The following is a 20,772-nucleotide window of genomic DNA, read 5'->3' as shown; positions in this document are numbered from 1 at the left end:
AACTTGCGTGTATCTCTTTGTGACCTCTTCACAACTAACATTTCCTCCATGATTTACATCATCAGCGAACATTACTCACTGTCTGAGACATTAACCTGGATTATAAATAGCTGGGTTTACCTGAGCATTGATCCTCGAGCCTGCAACTTGAAAATACTCCACTAATGCTTACGCTCTGCTTCCTGCCTATTCACCTAACCCCTATCCATGCAAATACCTTACTATAACTCTATGAACCACAATGTGTCTTAGACTTTTGCATTGCAGCTTATCAAGTGACATTTGGATATCCAACTGCTGCATACTACATGTACCGGCTCCCCTTTATCTACCTTAATTGCAAAGGGATGAGACTATGAGAATAAAGAATGCTGTTAAAACTGTCCAGGGTTTTGTGACACAACATCTGAAAGTGTGGATCACACTAAAACACATCACAGTCTCTAGATAAGGAACTGATAGTTTAGGTCTGAGATGAGGAGAATTCTTTTCACTCAAAGGGTTGTGAATCTTTGGAATTCTGTAGCCCGGAAGGTGGTGGATTCTGAAGAAGGGTCACAGATGCTGCCAGACCTGCTGAGATTTTCCAGCAATTTCTTGGCTTTTTTCCCTGATTTTCTGTATCTGCAATTCCCTGGGGTTTCTTTGTTTGAGTGATGGAGGTTTCGTTTTTGAGTACCTTTACGACAGAGATAATTGGTCTCTTGGGAAGTCAAGAGATACGAGGAGCAGGTGGGAAGTTTGATTTAAAGTTCAAGATCAGCCAGGATCGTATCAAATAGTGGAGCAGGCTTGATTTTATGCATAGTCAATGCTGCTCCTGTTTCTAATGTTCATCTTCTGCCATCCTGAAATCAGCCATACACCTGTCCCAAGTCCTGTTCTACCACTGCACTCACTGACCACGAGTTAACTGTCTCAATCCCTCTCTGTATCTCCTCCAACTCTGCAAACTTTCAAGATCTCTGCACTCATCCAATTCTAGACTTTTAAACCGCACCATTGACCATGCCGTCAGCAACCTGGCCCCATGCTCTACAATCACTCCCAAAACCTCGCTTGCTCTTTATTTCTTTCAGCCACTACTTATAACTTAATTCTCTGACCAACTTTTGATCACTTCTCTTTAGGACCAATTATGTTAAATGTTATCTGATTATGCTCCTGTGAAACATTGTAGGCCACGTTACAATGTTGAAGGTGATACTGCAACTCAAAGGTGTTATTCTCAGAGTGAAGGACACAGGGAGAAGAGACTGATTCGGGGATGGCCTGTGTAACATTGGGAATCACAAACTAGATGAAGGGATTGAGACACAAAGGGTCCTGTCAAAGTGAGTAATGGAGGTGAAGGATGAAAGGAATGACCCAGTCAGAAAGGTCTATCTCTAATTTAACACATTCAACAAGGAAACAGAAGAACGCTTGAAACAGGAAGCTGGATGTTTAATAAATTACTGTGAATAACAATGGCGACTAAATTAAATGTAATACTCTGCCTGTTTTATACAACAATGTAAAGGTAACTTCATTCCATATCCAGCTCTGCTGTATCTGTCCTGGGAATAGGAACAATGTCAAGCTTTACTTTTGATTTAATGAAGTAGAGAGAGCTTTAATTTCATTTTAATAGAGTAGAGGCAGCTTCACTGTGCAGATAACCCATGTTGTACCTGTCCTCGGAGTTTGATGTGACTGTGTAGAAACAGCTTTACTTTATCTTTATAAAAGTAGAGAGAGAGCTTCACTCTGTATCAAACCCATGCGGCCCCTGTCTTGGGAGTGTTTCATGATGACAGCATACAAGGAGCTTTACTCTGCATCTAACCGTGTGCTGTACCTGTCCTGGGAGTGTCTGATGGAGATAGAGGGTCAGCACCAAGGGAGCACCATATTGTCAGAGGGTCAATACTGATGCCACTGCACCATATTGAACAAGAGGTTAGGAACTGTCTCTCATGTTAGCTCCAATATTTATCCTAAGTGACATCACTTAAGCAGATTAACTGCCTGAGTGGAGTTTGTGGGATCTTGCTGTTTCTACTAATGAACTGAAAAATAGGAATTTCGACAGGAATCTGCAACCATGTGGGGCACATGAGTTTATTGTTAACCATGCACAGGCACCACTGTGCCGTGTTGTTCCAGATGCCAATGTCAGAGCCAGCACCAGCCCACAGCACTGCATGTAGATGACAGCTCTCTGCCATTGCCCATGCCTGACAGTGAACTTCCTCTCTCTCCTCTAGCTATGTATTGCTGATCTTTACTGTTGGTGATTTGGGTGTCTCTATCCTGTTTGACAGCAGCACAGCTGAGCAAGGGACAGGTCCAGCTGTCAGACATTCCGGAACAGCCTGGCCTTGATTCTGAGGCTTTGCAGTGATAGCCAACTTCAAACTAAGCACTACACCACCACGGAGCTATGGTTGGTTTGGGGACTAAACCAAAGTGCCAGACCCTCTCTGATGGGATTGTACTAGCTCTCTGGACAAGGGCAGGAATGCAGTGTGCCACATTTACGAGGGTCTTGTTGTAGTTCATCCTCAGTGGTCCAGGTTAGTGAGGTACCAGAGGGAGGGCCCTGACTCTGGAACCAGAACAGCCCAGAAACCAGAGTCACTGGAAGAGCAGGGAGTTAGGTATGAACTTCTTCATGAGGGAGAGAAAGAGAGAGACAGCAGCACAGAGGACTATAGAGAGACGGGAGAGAGAAACAGGTGAGAGGAGAGACAAGAGAGAGATGGGGTAAAGAGAGACAGGGTCCCAGCGAGATGGGGGAGAAAGAGAGAGAAAGTGCGCACGTATGGTGCATTAAGGCCTGACTGTGTTGAATTGCAGAAGTAATGGGAGACAGGACAGGCAGAACATCCCATGCTATCAACCACACCACTCACCACCCAGCCTCACAACAGTGTTGAGGAAACACATTGTGAATGTGGAGAACTGGCGCCTCCTTTGGTCAGCAGCTGTGTGAGCACGGTGAGGCTCAGAACTTATTTATGAAGGTTCAATGGGGTTAGGAGAGAGAGGAGCCGTTCCCTCTGGTGGGGAGGGCAGGTCCAGAACAGGGGGCATAATTCCTCCAACTGGTGTCAGGCTCCTTAGGGCTGATGTCAAGAAGCGTCTCTGATCTGGAACTTGCAAAAGAGCTGCCAACTGAAACATTTCAAAGCAGCAACTGACAGATTTTTCTAGCATTTGGATTAAGGAACCAAAGTAAGATGATGACCTCAAGGTGTAAATCCACCAGAATCAACTGGAATGGCTGGCATGCTTGAAAGGTGGAATAGTCTCCTTTCCCTCAGATTGGGCTTTAATCTCCTGATAATTCAATGAAGAATTAGCAAGGTGTCAAAATCAAACAGGCCCCTTTATTGTGACTAAACTCCTCAAAACCAATCAACTGTGACAAATGAAGCAACTTCAGTAGCAGCAGCCACACTGGCAAGTCATTCTAGGTAGTAGGCAACCAATCACACCCGTTGTCTACACTGCAACATTCACATGCCACTCAGATACCACTCCTGGGCAGAAACCAGCTGCTGGGTCAGGGGCTATGGTTGGCTTCTCGCATTCAAACCAAGGATTGAGGGCACAATGGTGAGGGCGGGGAGGTGGGGGTGAGCTGGAGAAAGATTTACAAAGTCATTGGAAGGACAAGAATGAAGAACTTTCACTGTGTTGCTCCACTAGCTCATTATTACAAACATGAACAACGTGACTGCACCCACTTGCCCCCTCCAACAACCAATCCTCTCAGGAACTGGGGATCTCTCATTCAGTGCTGGGATTTCACAGGTTTCTATACCTCATGGTGTAAGTACTGCAGCAGGCACTGCTGATGTTGGCACTATAACACCACAGAACCTGTGTGCCCACAGTCACCACTAAAGGAGGGAGGCCACAAGCCTCAAGTATTAAAATTTATAAAAAGTTTTCTTTGGGCATCAGCATAGATGGGTCAGACTGGCATCAAACCACCTACTCCACGTCCTGCCCAACGACCAGCTCCCACATTCTCAGAGGTCCGTCCTATCAAAAAGTGTTCCTGGCTGAGCAATTGGGAATGTGAATCATCTGTGCCCTCAGCTGGTCAATCTCACACACATCAGTGACCGTTAAAAATCATCGCTAGATTTCAATTAGCACAAAAAGCTTGGCTCCATCTTACTCCTGGTCCTCCCCTATGTACAGCCTCTCTCTCTCTCTCGCTCTCTCAGTCTGCCACCTCGCTGTAGTAATATTTCTGAGCATTCTCCGACATCTTCCAGCCACCAGCACGGAACTCGATAATCTCCAGCAGCAGCAGGCGAGACAGTGAGGAAGGCTGACGCTGCAGCAGGAAACCATCTCGCAACTGGCAGAAGAGATCGTCCATCCGCTGGGTGTTCATCCTCTGGAGCTGTTCCCCAATACGATGTAGCTGCAGCACAAGGCAGTCCACCTAGAGAGGAGAGCCAGGGACGACAATTATAGCTTCATTACAGCTAATACTTCTAAAACAGAGGGCAGTGTACTTTAGGTTTGACAGCCAAATAAAATCTAAAAGGTATAAATTGGAAACCAGGGGAAAGAAATTAGAGGAGGACAGGTTAAATGTTGTGGCCTGATTAAATGTTCCTTATACAAAAGCACCAACTTTATGAGGCCATAACATTGAATTTAAAGCTATAACATTGAATGTTTTCAGGAGTTAAATATAGTTTCTTAAAGGGATCAGAGAGAATGGGGAGAAAGCAGGAACAGGGCCCTAAGTTGGATGATCAGCCACAATCATGTTGAACGGTGCAGCAGGCTGAAAGGCTGAATGGCCTCTTCCCAATCCTATTTTCTAAGTCTCCACGTTTAAGAAACAAATGGAATGAATTGTGGTTATAAATTTGACGAAAATGATATGAATAGCCATTACTCAGACGATCAGGACTGGGAACTAAGTGGTTAAAAGATTCATGGGAAAGTTATAGAATACGATAGAGGATGGAGTTCAGATGAAATCATTTCCACAATTTTAAAAAGTCCATGGAACAAGAGAGTAGCAGGCAACAAGCCGTTTTTGGTAGAAGTAGGAGACAGATTTAAAATTGTGGTGGAAACTCTGCTTGGACACCTAGTGTATCAGCTGTGAACTGTTAGATTATATAAATACCAGAAGTACCTATAAGAGGCAGATACTCTTTAGAGGATGGCTTTTAGCTTTAATCTGGACTGTGACAAAAAGATTAGTACATTTTGGAAAGATGACGAACATTAATATGTCCTAGAATAAAGGAAGTGACATTAGCCCAGTGGTGCAGGAAAATTTATCTAATAGTGATCATACCGTAATTGAGCTCAATATAGCATCTGAAAGCAAGAAATGCAACAGTCACCAGGATTCGCAATAAGGCTGGGATGAGATGAGACAGATGATTGCTGGCACTGGGGTGGGGAAGAATCACATGTGAAACACGTAGCAACTTATGCCAAAACAAAAAGAAAATCAGCCAAGGATTATTAAAGGTAAGTGACAATATAAACCTAAAATAACAAGCAAACAAAAATTCAAACCATAACAAATCCTGGTATATGGAAAAGCAGCAACGAACAGCAAATTGTGACAAAGGAGAGATTCACAGCTTCAAAAAAACTTAAAGAGACATCAACATCAACAAAAACACTTATTTATTTTATATTTGGAGTAACAGCAAGCCTGATCTGGATCAATGTGTCCCATATGGAGAACAAGGAAACTGTGGAGATGCCAAATGATTATTTTGCATCAATAAAGGAAGTCAAAAATCCCGACAAATCTAATGCTGAATCCAGTCAAGGGGCTCATCAAAATTAACATCATTACACCAATAGTAATGAAGAAACAAAAATTAAATAAAAGAGTGACAAATGTTTGGAGGCAGATGGTTTTCATCCAGGGTTAAAAAGGAAGTCAATTAGAACTGATATCCTAACAGCAATCTTCCCAAATTCTCCCAAGTCAGGACAGCTCCTTTCGATTGGAAAATTGTGCACATCATCCACCCACGGTTTAATAAAGGAGAGGAAACAGAGAGTAATGAATAGTTCACCTAATATCTACTGTCAGAAAATTACTAGAGACCGTAATTACTGAGAGAGTAACTGCAAGTTAATGGACAATTTGACCCAAGTTTTCAAGGTATTAATTAGAACAATTAAAGGGCAATAGAAAAAAAATTATTTTCGCTAGTTGGGGGTGGTCTAGGAGTAGGGAAAGAGTCTAAAAATTAGCTGCAGTACTTTAAGAAGTGAAATTTGGAAACTCTTCCACAAAGGTTAAGATCGAGAAAATCCTCCACAAAAACTATTTGGTGCAGATCCATGTGTAACTTTAAATATAAGACTGGTAGATGTTATTGCTAAGCAAAGGTGTGAAAAGTGCAACGCTTTTCAGTAATAATCAGGTGGGTTTGTAACATGGCTCCTTTACACTCACTGAGATAGAACACAGAACATAGAACATTACAGCACAGTACAGGCCCTTCGGCCTTCGATGTTGTGCCGACCTGTCATACCGATCTCAAGCCCATCTAACCTACACTATTCCATGTACGTCCATATGCTTATCCAATGACAACTTCAATGTACCTAAAGTTGGCGAATCTACTACCATTGCAGGCAAAGCGTTCCATTCCCTTCCTACTCTCTGAGTAAAGAAACTACCTCTGACATCTGTCCTATATCTTTCACCCCTCAATTTAAAGCTATGCCCCCTTGTGCTCGCCGTCACCATCCTAGGAAAAAGGCTCTCCCTATCCACTCTATCTAACCCTCTGATTATTTTATATGTTTCAATTAAGTCACCTCTCAACCTTCATCTCTCTAATGAAAACAGCCTCAAGTTTTGACTCTCTCCGCCTGGAGGGAGAGTCTGGATTGTCTTTAAGCCTCACACTCTTCGGCAATTTCATACAGAGCATGGGACCTTCCTCATGGCAACAACCAGGCCAATGAGAAATAATTACTACCTATCAGCAACCTTTTCTCCTGGAGTAAAAATTGTTGTGTTGTTGTGAAATTTGCCATTCTTGCATGTGTCCTGATGAGAAGTGTCAAGCAACATGTCCTTTGTTGTGAAAATATGCCACACTGGGTGCACCAACACCAGATAGAACCAACAGCTCTCTGCCACCCTCTCCAAGAAAATGAGGGATTAGTTTTCATTCAGTCATGCGTACACATCCCCTAAACACCAACAGTCAAACATACTGGATGGAAAAGTGAATACATTTCACTGAGGAAACAATCGTAGATCCAAAAGTAACAACTGAGGATTTGAAATGATATGGGTAGAACTGAGATGTTCAAAGCAGAAAAGCAAGCAACAGGATGATGGGGAATAACACAGTGTGAAGCTGGAGGAACACAGCAGGCCAGCCAGGGAGCAGAAAAGCTGATGTTTCGGGTCAGGACCCTTCTTGAGAAATGGTCTGAAGGATGAAGGAGCACGTTGAGTGCCACATGGTCAATTGCAGAAGTCTTGAAGGGGCAAACGCTGGAAGTACGGTCACAGGAAAGTTTCATTTAAGGGCAGGTGACATCACTTTTTGGCCTGGAAAATGTTAAAGCCAGGACACAGAAGTAATCATCCACTATAGAACATAGAACATAGAACAGTACAGCACAGAACAGGCCCTTCAGCCCACGATGTTGTGCCAACCATTGATCCTCATGTATGCACCCTCAAATTTCTGTGACCATATGCATGTCCAGCAGTCTCTTAAATGACCCCAATGACCTTGCTTCCACAACTGCTGCTGGCAACGCATTCCATGCTCTCACAACTCTCTGTGTAAAGAACCCGCCTCTGACATCTCCTCTATACTTTCCTCCAACCAGCTTAAAACTATGACCCCTTGTGTTAGCCATTTCTGCCCTGGGAAATAGTCTCTGGCTATCAACTCTATCTATGCCTCTCATTATCCTTTATACCTCAATTAGGTCCCCTCTCCTCCTCCTTTTCTCCAATGAAAAAAGTCCGAGCTCAGTCAACCTCTCTTCATAATATAAGCCCTCCAGTCCAGGCAGCATCCTGGTAAACCTCCTCTGAACCCTCTCCAAAGCATCCACATCTTTCCCATAATAGGGCAACCAGAACTGGACGCAATATTCCAAGTGCGGTCTAACCAAAGTTTTATAGAGCTGCAACAAGATCTCATGACTCTTAAACTCAATCCCCCTGTTAATGAAAGCCAAAACACCATATGCTTTCTTAACAACCCTGTCCACTTGGGTGGCCATTTTAAGGGATCTATGTATCTGCACAACAAGATCCCTGTGTTCCTCCACACTGCCAAGAATCCTATCCTTAATCCTGTACTCAGCTTTCAAATTCGACCTTCCAAAATGCATCACCTCGCATTTATCCAGGTTCAACTCCATCTGCCACCTCTCAGCCCATCTCTGCATCCTGTCAATGTCCCGCTGCAGCCTACAACAGCCCTCTATACTGTCAACGACACCTCCGACCTTTGTGCCGTCTGCAAACTTGCTGACCCATCCTTCAATCCCCTCATCCAAGTCATTAATAAAAATTACAAACAGTAGAGGCCCAAGGACAGAGCCCTGTGGAACACCACTCACCACTGACTTCCAGGGAGAATATTTTCCTTCTCAGTTCAACAGATGGTGACAGCCTTGTTCACAAACAAACAGACCCTCCAGACAATTAGTGGAGCTAACCCAGAGGGTTAGTGCAAACAGTCAGCACTGGGAATGGAGGGGTCAGTTTGACAGGAGGACAGGTTCAGCTCAGAACTGGTACAGCAGGAACTAGGCAGACCAGAGTGGGGTCAGAAACTGAGAGAACTGCCCAAGGGGAGGCAGCACAGAGTGTCTAAGGAGTCCCTTGAAGAATAACACAAGAATAGCAGGGAGGAACTGTAGCCTTATCCAATAATGGAGTCAAGATCTGGGATGGTACCAAGACAGCAGGAAGGTCCAGCAATGCATGAGGACCGCGAGAGGGGTCTGAAATGGCAGAGACTTGAAGAGGTGAAAAATGCTGCACTGCATGACGAAAGGAGAGATGGATCTGGGGGGAATGGAGAGAGAGAGAGAGAGACGGAGAACAGACTTAATAGAAGGACAAAATGTGGAAATAGTCAGGGAAATGAATTCTGATCATCAGACTGCGTACAGACAGACAAGGATTCAGGAGAGTGGTGTGGTTCACATGTAGTTTGACCTTAGAGCTGCTCTCCCCCACCACCACCACCCCCCCCCCTCACCTCGTCTTCATTCTGCAGTGAGTCAGACTGAGCGAGACGCATCAGACAGTCATACACAGGGTTAACCAGGGCCATCATGGGCATGTTATTTACCTGAAACATAAAACATGAATGACAATCCAGGTGCACAGGAGATCCACCTTCTACCGCAGTGACATTCAGATAAAACCTGCATTTATACAGCACCACTAGTCATAGTGCTTTACAGGAGAGAAACACTCAAAATGAATAGACCAGAGAGCACCAGGACAGCGGTCAGAAAATTAATTCAACATGAGGATCCAAGCTGTGTCTTTACCTCCACTTCAGACCCGGAATTCCCGACATTCTGTACAGCCCAGCACCCAGGGGCCTGACCAGGTCATATAGAAAACCTGGTTATGAGAGGATCTCCATCACTGGATTTCAAAAGCTGGTCAATATGATCAACTCCGACTCACCTTCAGCCCAAGAAACCCATCAGAGTTCACCCAGCAACATGTCAGCTCCATCAATACCAGCATCACATCGACATTAAACAGGAACATTTAACCTGGGGAGGGGAGTGACACAGCTTTCCTGGAGGGTGGCGGGATGACAGGGAATACTCTGAGGGTTGGGGTGTGAAGAGATTACCCTGAGGATGGCGGGGGATGGGAATGACAGGGATTAGCCTGAGGGTGGGGGAGGGGAGTGACAGAGATTACCCTGAGGGCAGGGAGGTGTGGCAAGGGGTGTGTTGACAGACACACTGTTATTGAGAGCCTGATCCAGGGGCTGCAGTTTTGCAGAGGGTGATAACTGAGTCTTCATTTCCTGCTGGGATGTTCCCAAACCTTTGCCCAACTGCGCTGGTGGGACACTCACCTTCAGGTAGTCGAAAATGTTGCAGATGAAAGTAACCAGACAGACCCATTCATTCACGGAATGCTCTCGGAGTTGCTCCTTCACCAGGAATTCTTGCTGCAGTCGGATCAGAATGTTACGTCGGAAGTTGCTGTTCCCACTCTGCTTGTTCTCAGCCTAGAAACAAAGAAAACCAATCAGAACAAAGGCCCAACCCTGGACTCCAGGCTGGAGCAGGAGCTTAACTGTGGGGCCTGGCGTCTCCTAGTGGCTGAGTGTGTGTCTGTGGGCATGTGGATGTTTGTGTGTGTGGACGTGTGTGCGAGCGTGCGTGCATACAGGTGTGTGTGCGTGTGTGATGGCGTGTATGTGTGATGGCGTGTATGTGTGCATGTGCATATATACTGCGTGTGGGTGTGTGTGTGCATGCGCGTGCATGTCTGTGCGCACATGTGTGACTATGTGCATGTGCATGTGTGTGCATTTGTGTGTGTCTATGTGTGTGTGCACATGCATGTGGGGTGTGCATGTGAGAGTGTGTGTCTTTGTGTGTGCACGTGTACGTGTGTCTTTGTACACATGCATGTATGTGTGAGAGTGCATATATGCATGTCTGTATGCGTGCACATGTCTGTGATTGTCTCCCATCGTTTGTGTCTGTACGTGCGGGTGTGTATGTGTGCGGGCATCTGTCTCGCTGAGTGTGTGTCTGTGTCTGTTCCGTGTGAGTGTGTGTGTACATGTTGGTGTGAGTGAGAATGGGTGTGAACAGGTAAGTGGGGTGGAGGCATGATATCACAGGAAGCTGGCTGCATGTTGCCAAGATACTGCACATTTCACTTCTATTCAGCTTCAGGTGGCATCACATCCAGTTCCAGCAAGGGGTCATGGGAACCAGGCATTGGACAAAATTAAGGTTCAAAACTCCGGGGGCAACTCAGCTGAGAGTTGATGAGACCAAGTGGTCAGCTTTCCATCTCTGACTGACACCAGATACATCAGGAGGAAAGCTGAGGAGCATTACAGGTACGTCCTGAGCCAGATTCGACTCCCTGATCCCCTCTTCTTGCTGGTTTTAAGGTTCTTACATTAGGTAATATGGACAGCCTAAAGAGTTGACTGAACTGCAGTATGACTTGGAAAAGGCCCAGGAAGGAAACATTGAATTAAGTCACAATTGCTCACCGTGTCACTGAGTACAAACTGACATAAATTAGAGCAATGTAAGACGATATGGTGGAAAGGTTTCATATTCTGAAAGGACAGGACAATGGGTAGAAGAAATGAGGGGTTTGGAACAAGAAACCACAGGACCCCAGCAATGCCTTCACAGTTCCAGAGCGAGGCAGAAAGAGTGTGACAGATTTCTTTGGATTCACTAGTGGGATGTGGGTGTCGCTGGCTTTATTTAGTATTTATTACCCATCTCCAGGTGCCCTGGAGAAGACGGTGATGAGCTGCCTTCTTGAACCGCTGCAATCCATGTGCGATAGGTAGACCCACAATCATGTTAAGGAGGGAATTCCACAACTTTGACCCAGAAACTGTAAAGAGACTGTGATGTGTTTCCAAGTCAGCATGAGTGACACGGAGTGGAACTTTCAGGTGGTGGTCGTGGGAGCACAATTCAAGAGATTAGATTCCCTACAGTGTGGAAACAGGCCCTTCGGCCCAACAAGTCCACACCGCCCCTTGAAGCATCCCACCCAGTCTCAACCCCCTACAACCCACACACCCCTGAACACCATGGGCAATTTAGCATGGCCACCTAACCTGCACATCTTTAGACTGTGGGAAGAAACTGGAGCACCGGAGGAAACCCACGCAGACACAGGGAGAATGTGCAAACTCCACACAGACTGGAATTGAACCTGGGTCCCTGGCGCTGTGAGGCTGCAGTGCTACAGACAATTACAATATTTAAAAGTCACTGGGATGGGTACATGAATAGAACAGGTTTAGATGGATATGGGCCAAATGCTGGAAATGGGGCCAGATCAGTTTAGGATATCTGTACAGCAACAACAAGTTGGGCCGAGGGTCTGTTTCCAAGCTGTATGCCTCTATATAACAGCTTGAGCAGGGAACCTGTTTCAGTGATGGTTACCGAGGGATAAAATATTGGTAGGATCTCTCTCTCCAAGAGAAAAAGAGGCTGTGTGACTTCCATCCGTGAGGCAGAAGATGATGAATGGATATGGGAATGGGCTAGGTAGTGATGATTTGAGCTAATGGTGTGCTGGTTAAAAGTCAACCTGGGATAGATGGGCTGAATGGTCCACTTTGGGACATTTCTTCCTGTGCCTCTGGTTTCGATGCGTGTTTGGGGTTTTGAAGCCCCCCTTGCAGTAGGTGTAGGGGTAGGAAATTCTCTCCACACAGCTCTCTGGTGTACCTGCACTATGGTGTAGCAGATCCTGCCAGCCTCTTTACTGAACACCAGGTCCTTCATAGACTGTTCGACTATCACTGAGGCCACTTTCTCCAGGTCGACTGAACCAGGTTCTGTGAAACAACAAGGGCAGAAACTTTTAGCCCGCTTTCCTGCATCTCCCCCACCCCACCTCCTCCCACAGAAACACAATTCATTCACACACTCAGAGACACACAAGGGCAGCACAATCTGTTCACCCTGAACTGGGCTCATCCCAGGGATAAATTCCTGGTGCAGCTCAGCTAATTCTTATTTACTTCAGTCTCAGTGTAATCCAGCTCAGAACCAAGCCGTTGTGCCATCTCTCGCCTTGTTTTCCTGCTGGCAGCACTCAGACCCATTTAAGTGTCTGGGGGCAGGGAGGTTTGATGAGTTGGCAATGGAAAACGAAATGCCCTCACAGTGAGGAGTGGGGCCTTCTCCCTTGGCCATCGACTCTTCAACAATCCTGGCTGACTGGGGCCATGTGTCTGAGGTTTTTGGAAGATAGCAAACATCCTAGGATTTCGCCCTCACCAGCCTCTGGGAGGGACAGGACAGTAACTACAGGAATTACAAACATCCCTCTCATCTCACACACGTACCCTTTAGCGCAGTTTTCAGCAGCTGCTGTGTATCCGCATCAAATGACTGGATCTTGTAATCATCTTTTGCTACATTCTCCATGGTTGTTCCCTCAGGTTATGTGAGCAGACACTCACGAGACAGACTGGACAGAGAGACAAGAGGCTGGTCAGTGACAAACAAACAGACAGTAAGACTCTCACGGGACGTCAGGAGACACTGAAACAAACACTCACACCCACTCAGAGACAGTAGGAACTGCCGATGCTGGAGTTAGAGATAACAAGGTGTGGAGCTGGATGAACACAGCAGGCCAAGGCACCATCAGGAGAGCAGGAAAGCTGACGTTTCAGGCCTAGACCCTTCTTCAGAAATGGGGGAGGGGAAAGCAGCTCTGAAATAAATAGTGAGAGAGGGAGGCAACGATAGAAGGTGGATAAAAGAGCAGATAGGTGGAGAGAAGATGGACAGGTCAAGGAGGAGGGGATGGAGCCAGTAAAGGTGAGTGTAGGTAGGGAGTTGGGATGAGGGTTGGTCAGTGAGGTGGGAGGATTGGGAAGGCGGGAGAAAAGATGGACTGGTCAAGGAGGCGGGGTTGAGATGGGCTGGTCTTGGGATGAGGTCGGGGGTGGGGAAATTTTGAAGTTGGAAGAATAGCACCTCATTTTCCACTTGGGGACACTGCAGCCTTCTGGGCTCAATGTTGACTTTACAAATTTTACGGCTTAAAGTACCTTTCCCCGTGTTGTCTCCCAGTTGACACACCTGAGCTGAGCTTCGCTGGAACCGTGAGCCTGAGACAGAGATGGTGCCCTGGGAACAGTTGTGTTGAAGTGGCAAGTAACTGGAAGCTCAGGGTCGTTCTCTCCACAGATGCTGCCAAACCTGTTGAGATTTTCCAGCAATTTCTGGTTTTGTCCCTCGACACTGTCTCCATCAAACACTTTCAGGACGGGGGCAGCACGGGTTTAGACACAGAGTAAAGCTCTATCTATTCTGTTTATTTAGAAAGTAAATCTCGCAAACACTATTTCCATCAAACACCCCCAGGACAGGGACAGCATGGAACTAGATAGCGAGTAAACCTTCCTCTACACTGTCCCCACCAAAGTGTCCTAGGACAGGGACAGCACGGGGTTAGATGCAGAGTAAAGCTTCCTCTACACTGTCCCCACCAAAGTGTCCCAGGACAGGGACAGCACGGGGTTAGATACAGAGTAAAGCTCTCTCTATGCCATGCCTATCTAACACTCCCAGGTCAGAGACAGCACAGGGTTAGATACAGAGTAAGGCTTCCTCTACACTGTCCCCACCATTGTGCCCTAGGACAGGGACAGCACGGGGTTAGATGCAGAGTAAGGCTTCCTCTACACTGTCCCCACCATTGTGTCCCAGGACAGGGACAGCACGGGGTTAGATGCAGAGTAAAGCCTCCCCTACACTGTCCCCACCAAATTGTCCCAGGACAGGGACAGCATGAGGTTAGGTACTGTGCCGTGCTACTTCAGGAATAAACCCCTTCAGGGTGACACACTTTGGACCATGTTTGATGAGTGAGTCGGTGTATTGCTGTGCTGAGGATCTGTGCCCCTCAAAGCTGGCTCTGCAGCTGAAGTGTTATATCCCGTCTGCATCTATTGGTCAAATCAGAGTGGGCACAGGTGCCAAGCGAAGGCCCATAGCCAGGCACTGTCAGCACTCTCGGAGGACTACTCTCGTCAATTACTGCTCCCATCAACACCGGAAACCCTCCAAAGGCTCAATGAAGCCACCACGCTTCCCAGGTTAACCCACAGGACACACACTGGTGACACAGTCACACTGAGCACTGCTAGAAACTTTACCAAGTCTGATAATGACCCGACACAAGGCAGAGCAGCAGGACAGTCTGCAGGAGAAGCAGATACAGTACCCAGAGATAAAGGAGGCAAAATAACCCTGGCTCAAACAGGATGAAAATGTAACCCAGTCTCTGTTCTCAGAAGCTGAAGTGCCTGCTGGACATTTAGGATATGAAATGTGCCTGTCTGAACATCTTATCAATTTAAGTAATGGAGGTCTTTCACACCTGCCTGGGCTTTCTCACCTACTGTCGATTTCTCCTCAAGAGGACATGACTGTGACACACATGGCTTGTGCAACCCTATAGTCATTACAGAGTGCAGCACCTCAGTCTGGGACTGGAGTCACGTCTGTGCTCAAGTGGATGAAGATTGCACCTTTCCTTCTTTAAAGGCAATAACGGATCAATTCAGCAGCTGCATGGGCACACTAGCCAACTTTTCTACATGCCAGCCCTCTGACTCAGTACGGACCCTCTGACTCAGTACGGACCCTCTGACAGTAGGACAGGCAATGGCCCAGTGTATTATTGACCTATATTATGACCCAATATGACAGCGCGGCGCTCCCTCAGCGCTGACCCTCCGACAGCACGGCGCTCCCTCAGCGCTGACCCTCCGACAGCGCGGCGCTCCCTCAGCGCTGACCCTCCGACAGCGCGGCGCTCCCTCAGCGCTGACCCTCCGACAGCGCGGCGCTCCCTCAGCGCTGACCCTCCGACAGCGCGGCGCTCCCTCAGCGCTGACCCTCCGACAGCGCGGCGCTCCCTCAGCGCTGACCCTCCGACAGCGCGGCGCTCCCTCAGCGCTGACCCTCCGACAGCGCGGCGCTCCCTCAGCGCTGACCCTCCGACAGCGCGGCGCTCCCTCAGCGCTGACCCTCCGACAGCGCGGCGCTCCCTCAGCGCTGACCCTCCGACAGCGCAGCGCTCCCTCAGCGCTGACCCTCCAACAGTGCCCACTCCCTCAGCGCTGACCCTCCAACAGTGCAGCACTCCCTCAGCGCTGACCCTCCGACAGCGCGGCGCTCCCTCAGCGCTGACCCTCCGACAGCGCGGCGCTCCCTCAGTGCTGACCCTCCGACAGCGCGGCGCTCCCTCAGCGCTGACCCTCCGACAGCGCGGCGCTCCCTCAGCGCTGACCCTCCGACAGCGCGGCGCTCCCTCAGCACTGACCCTCCGACAGCGCGGCGCTCCCTCAGCGCTGACCCTCCGACAGCGCAGCGCTCCCTCAGCGCTGACCCTCCGACAGTGCCCACTCCCTCAGCGCTGACTCTCCAACAGTGCAGCACTCCCTCAGCGCAGACCCTCCGACAGTGCCCACTCCCTCAGCGCTGACCCTCCAACAGTGCAGCACTCCCTCAGCGCTGACCCTCCGACAGTGCCCACTCCCTCAGCGCTGACCCTCCAACAGTGCAGCACTCCCTCAGCGCTGACCCTCCGACAGTGCCTGCTCCCTCAGCACTGACCTTCCGACAGTGTGGCACTCCCTCAGCACTGACCCTCCGACAGCGCGGCGCTCCCTCAGCGCTGACCCTCCGACAGCGCGGTGCTCCCTCAGCGCTGACCCTCCGACAGCGCGGCGCTCCCTCAGCACTGACCCTCCGACAGCGCGGCGCTCCCTCAGCGCTGACCCTCCGACAGTGCAGCACTCCCTCAGCGCTGACCCTCCGACAGTGCCCACTCCCTCAGCGCTGACTCTCCAACAGTGCAGCACTCCCTCAGCGCTGACCCTCCGACAGTGCCCACTCCCTCAGCGCTGACCCTCCAACAGTGCAGCACTCCCTCAGCGCTGACCCTCCGACAGTGCCCACTCCCTCAGCGCTGACCCTCCAACAGTGCAGCACTCCCTCAGCGCTGACCCTCCGACAGTGCCTGCTCCCTCAGCACTGCCCTTCCGACAGTGTGGCACTCCCTCAGCACTGACCGTCCAACAGTGCAGCGCTCCTTTTAAGAGTGATCTTATCCGACTCTCTGTTGCTCCTATTCCCAGTGTTACCCAATTCAGCGTGTGTGTAGCAATCCTGTGAATGTACCCACTCTCCAATGGCCTGTTCCCTTATTATCCTACAGAACCACGGAGCATTTGGTGACAGGGCTCTCTCTAAAACCACAGCCACATCCCACAGCAATGTGCCAGCTCAGCAATGGGCTGCCCACTGAACTGACACCAGGAGGATCAAAAAGGCTAGAAACTCTTTGTCAACTGTGGTCTGACAATGTAATACTTCTGTTCCCATTCAACAGAGCTGGACAAAGGGTACACGCAGGCAGTGTGCCATTCAGATTAACAAGCACAACTGTAAATACAAAGTGCCAACTGTGGGCTTTCTGCTGTTTATCTTGAACTACTGCCTGCTCCTGAGACATGCCCTCCTGGCACCCTCCCCATCAGCTTGACCAATCCCACATCCCATCCCACTGGACCGTCTGGTGAATGAAACCAAGAAAATTAGAGGAAATCAAGCTGAATCCCACTCCCACCGAGAGTCACCAGGAGCTCAGCAGCTTTTACTCCCAATTCCCAATCACGAGTTTGTGGGTTCAAGACCCTCTGTGGAGACTTGAATAGAGAATCTAACTGAGTGAAGTTGTCCTGAGGGAACGCTGCACTGTCAGAGGGTCAGTGCTGAGAGAGCGCTGCACTGTCGGAGGGTCAGTGCTGAGAGAGCGCTGCACTGTCGGAGGGTCAGTGCTGAGAGAGCGCTGCACTGTCGGAGGGTCAGTGCTGAGAGGGCGCTGCACTGTCGGAGGGTCAGTGCTGAGAGGGCGCTGCACTGTCGGAGGGTCAGCGCTGAGAGAGCACCGCACTGTCAGAGGGTCAGCGCTGAGAGAGCACCGCACTGTCAGAGGGTCAGCGCTGAGGGACAGCCACACTGTCGGAGGGTCAGTGCTGAGGGAGCAGGCACTGACAGAGGATCAGTGCTGAGGGAGTGCCGCATTGTGCAGCTTCACATTCTGGAATTAATATGTCTGTGGATTGCTGACAGGCCTTACAGTGATGTTTCTCCAGTTGAATAGGTGAGATGCTCTTCAAATTGTCAGTGTAGACTTAATGAGCGAATGGCCTGCTCCCACATTGCAGCAATTCTATGATTCTTAAATATACAGTACTTCCAGAAAAGGTGGTTCACACAGCAAAATGGGCAATACTAGTGTCCCTTAACGTATGAGATTCTGCACCCAACCCTGGTGTGAGCGTTTGACTGATTGGAGTGAGGTAGTGAGTTCAGGTGCGTTTGTGTTTAAACAGGAGAGTGAGTGAGATTACATGAGGATGTAAACTGTCTGTGTGAGATACCTATTTGTGAGAATTTGTCCTAGAATGTGTGGGAGCCCCAGTGTTAGACAGCGTAAATTGGTGTATGTGAGAGTTAAATTGAAACACAGTACATTTACTGCACAGGAGGCTGTCATTTGGCTCATTCTGTCTGTCTGGTCAAACTAATCCAGTCTTAATTCCACTTTGTGATTCTTGGTTTAGTGCCATATATTACAGCACTTGAAAGTGTGTTTGTCGTAAGTGTGTCTGAGTGAGTGAGTGTTTGTCAAGTGTATAGTGAGTGAGGCTGCTTTTGATGATGCGTTTTAAGTGAATGAGGAAAGTGAGTAGGGTCGTTAATAGTGTGTTTATAGGGTGTGTACAGAGTGAGGTTGTATGGAGTGAGTGTATACAGAGGGAATATTTGAAATGAGTGTGAGGAGGAATGTGCTTGGAGTGAGCCTCTTTGGAGTGAGTGTGCGAAGGTGTGTGTTTTAAGTTGAGTGTGAGGGTGAGGGGGCATATGTTTAGAGTGACTATGGGGGGGTGTGTTTGGAGTGAGTGTGGGGAAGATGTGGGTCAGTGCGATTGGAGTGAGGGTGAGCGTGAGCGTGACTGGAGTAAGGGTGACAGTGAGTGTGACTGGGGTGAGGGTAAGTGTTACTGGAATGAGGGGGATTGGAGGAGGGGGAGTGTGTTTGAAGAGTGTGGGGGAGGAAGAGGGTGACTGTGACCAGAGTGAGGGTAAGTGTGACTGGAGTGAGGGTGAGGGCGACTGGAGTAATTCTGAGTGTGAGGGGGATTGGGGTGAAAGGGCCTGGAGTGCGGGGGATTGGAGTAGAGTGAGTGTTTTTGGAGTGATGGGATTGGAGTGAGGGTGAGGGTGATTGACGTGAGGGAGATTTGGAGTTAAGGGGAGTGAATTGAGTGTGAGCAGAGTGACAGGGTTTGGAGTCGAGTGGAGTGAGGGGATTCGAGTGAGGGCGAGTGTGAGTGGAGTGAGGGTGCCTGGATTTAGTGTGTGTGTGATTGGAGTGAGGGTGAATATGAGTGAGGGTGGGGGTAAGTGTGACTGGAGTGGGAGTGAGGGGGAGTGGAGTGCGTGAGGAACTTGCCGCGGGCAGTATCAGGATGTGATGCCTTCCGTGCCCGAATTGCCTGTGGCCGCTGGCCTGGGAGCCGGGGTGAAGCAGTGAGTACGGTACTGACCTGGTGGCTCCCGCTGAGGTTCCGATCAGCTCGTCTGCAGCAAGCGGCGAGGGGCCGGGGGCATCGCCACGATCTCTCCCCGCAGCGGCAGCAGCGACACGGCCACAGCCCCAGCGCTGGAGCCGGTCCTAGTGCCAGCTTCCAGCCGCTTCCTCCTCGTCATTTCCTCACATTCCCCAGACTCCCTCCCTCCCTCTCTCTCTGTCTGTCTGTATGTTTCTCTCCCTCTCCCTCCCTGTTGTTTCTTTCTATTTCTCCTCCTCTCTGTTTCTGTCTCTCTCTCTCGTTTTTTTTTGTATCTGTCTCGCTCACACACTGCGCCCAAAGCTTTCAACAGGTATCAGTCTACCCTCTGCACATTACTGCTGACACCCCATCCGGCAGACCCTGACAGAAGTACCCTCCCAATAACGGGGCAGGGCTGTGAACTTAACCATTTGACAAGATCCTCCAGAAAAACAGAAAACCGGTTGCAGTGCTGAGTGAATCTTTAACATTCTGAAAGTGGTTTAAAATGGAGAAAACTATTCCAATTATTAGGAAGTTCAAAACTATTTGCATATGGTGACTAACAGATCTGTTTGAGGGGGAATGGAACAGAAAGAGTGGCTGATAAACTGAAATAAAATGCGTGGGAGGAAGCTGATGCCCAGCAGAAATATCAGCACAGAGAATAAGGACTGAAGGACTTGTTTCTGGTCTGGACTTTCTACTGTAGTCCAGCTGCCTGAAAGGATGGATTCAACAGGAACTTTGAAAACAGCTGAATCAGAAACATCTACTGAACTATGAGGAAACAGCAGGAGTGTTTGTCTGATGGGACAAATCTTTCAAAGAGCTATCACAGGTAGAATGGAGTGAATGACCTTCCTTTGTGCTGAGTTGTTGTTCCGGGGTGTGAGAGCAATCTAGTGACTGTGTGGTCACTGTGGAGGGTTAGTTTTTTTTCAATCAGTGTTAATATTTCCAGTTGAGCCCACGACAGTCCTGAACCCACCAGAAATGAAACATTACAGGAACTTAGGAACAGGAATGGGCCATTCAGCCTCCCGAACCTACTTTAGCATATTCTAGATCACGGCTGAGCATCTCCCTCTTATTATTCCCACATTTCTTGATATTTGTAATCTATTGATTTAATTTTACTCTATTGATTTCAGTCTTGAACATATGACTGAGCTTTCACAGTCCTCTTGGGGAGAGAATTCCAAAGATTCCCCACCCTCTGAGTGAAGAAATTCCACTTCATCTTAATCCCAAATGGCCTGCCCCTTTTATTCAGAGACTATGTCCCTTTGTGTCTAGATCTCCAGCTATTGGGAAACATCCTGCATCTACCCTGAGACAAAAGAATTTTGTAAGTTTTGACATTATCACCATTAAGTGTTAATCA

At 48.4% G+C, this 20,772-nt stretch overlaps 1 protein-coding gene across 1 annotated transcript; it reads right to left on the bottom strand.

Annotated features, from left to right (window-relative positions):
* Nucleotides 1-1,420: 1,420 nt before the first annotated feature.
* On the bottom strand, nt 1,421-19,806 carry mif4gdb (MIF4G domain containing b). Its single transcript, XM_059653850.1, has 6 exons — nt 19,380-19,806; nt 13,089-13,213; nt 12,466-12,575; nt 10,092-10,247; nt 9,246-9,338; nt 1,421-4,447 (listed from the first exon to the last, which is right to left on the bottom strand). Exons 2-6 carry the CDS (start codon nt 13,168-13,170, stop codon nt 4,220-4,222), a joined length of 669 nt encoding a protein of 222 aa, XP_059509833.1. The 5' UTR covers nt 13,171-13,213; nt 19,380-19,806; the 3' UTR covers nt 1,421-4,219.
* Between the last annotated feature and the right edge of the window lie 966 nt (nt 19,807-20,772).

Source organism: Stegostoma tigrinum, chromosome 22 (genome assembly GCF_030684315.1).
Source record: "Stegostoma tigrinum isolate sSteTig4 chromosome 22, sSteTig4.hap1, whole genome shotgun sequence".
Taxonomy (NCBI): Eukaryota; Metazoa; Chordata; class Chondrichthyes; order Orectolobiformes; family Stegostomatidae; genus Stegostoma; species Stegostoma tigrinum.
Note: the sequence above shows the minus strand (reverse complement) of the source record. Positions and strands in the feature narration are given on the sequence as shown.

Coding starts and splice junctions, on each gene's coding strand:
- mif4gdb (XM_059653850.1), bottom strand. CDS start 13,170: ATGGAGAATGTAGCAAAAGATGATTACAAGATCCAGTCATTTGATGCG. Junction 9,339..10,091: donor ACATTTTCGACTACCTGAAG/GTGAGTGTCCCA, acceptor TTTATGTTTCAG/GTAAATAACATGCCCATGAT. Junction 4,448..9,245: donor CACTGCAGAATGAAGACGAG/GTGAGGGGGGGG, acceptor TCTCCTCTCTAG/GTGGACTGCCTTGTGCTGCA.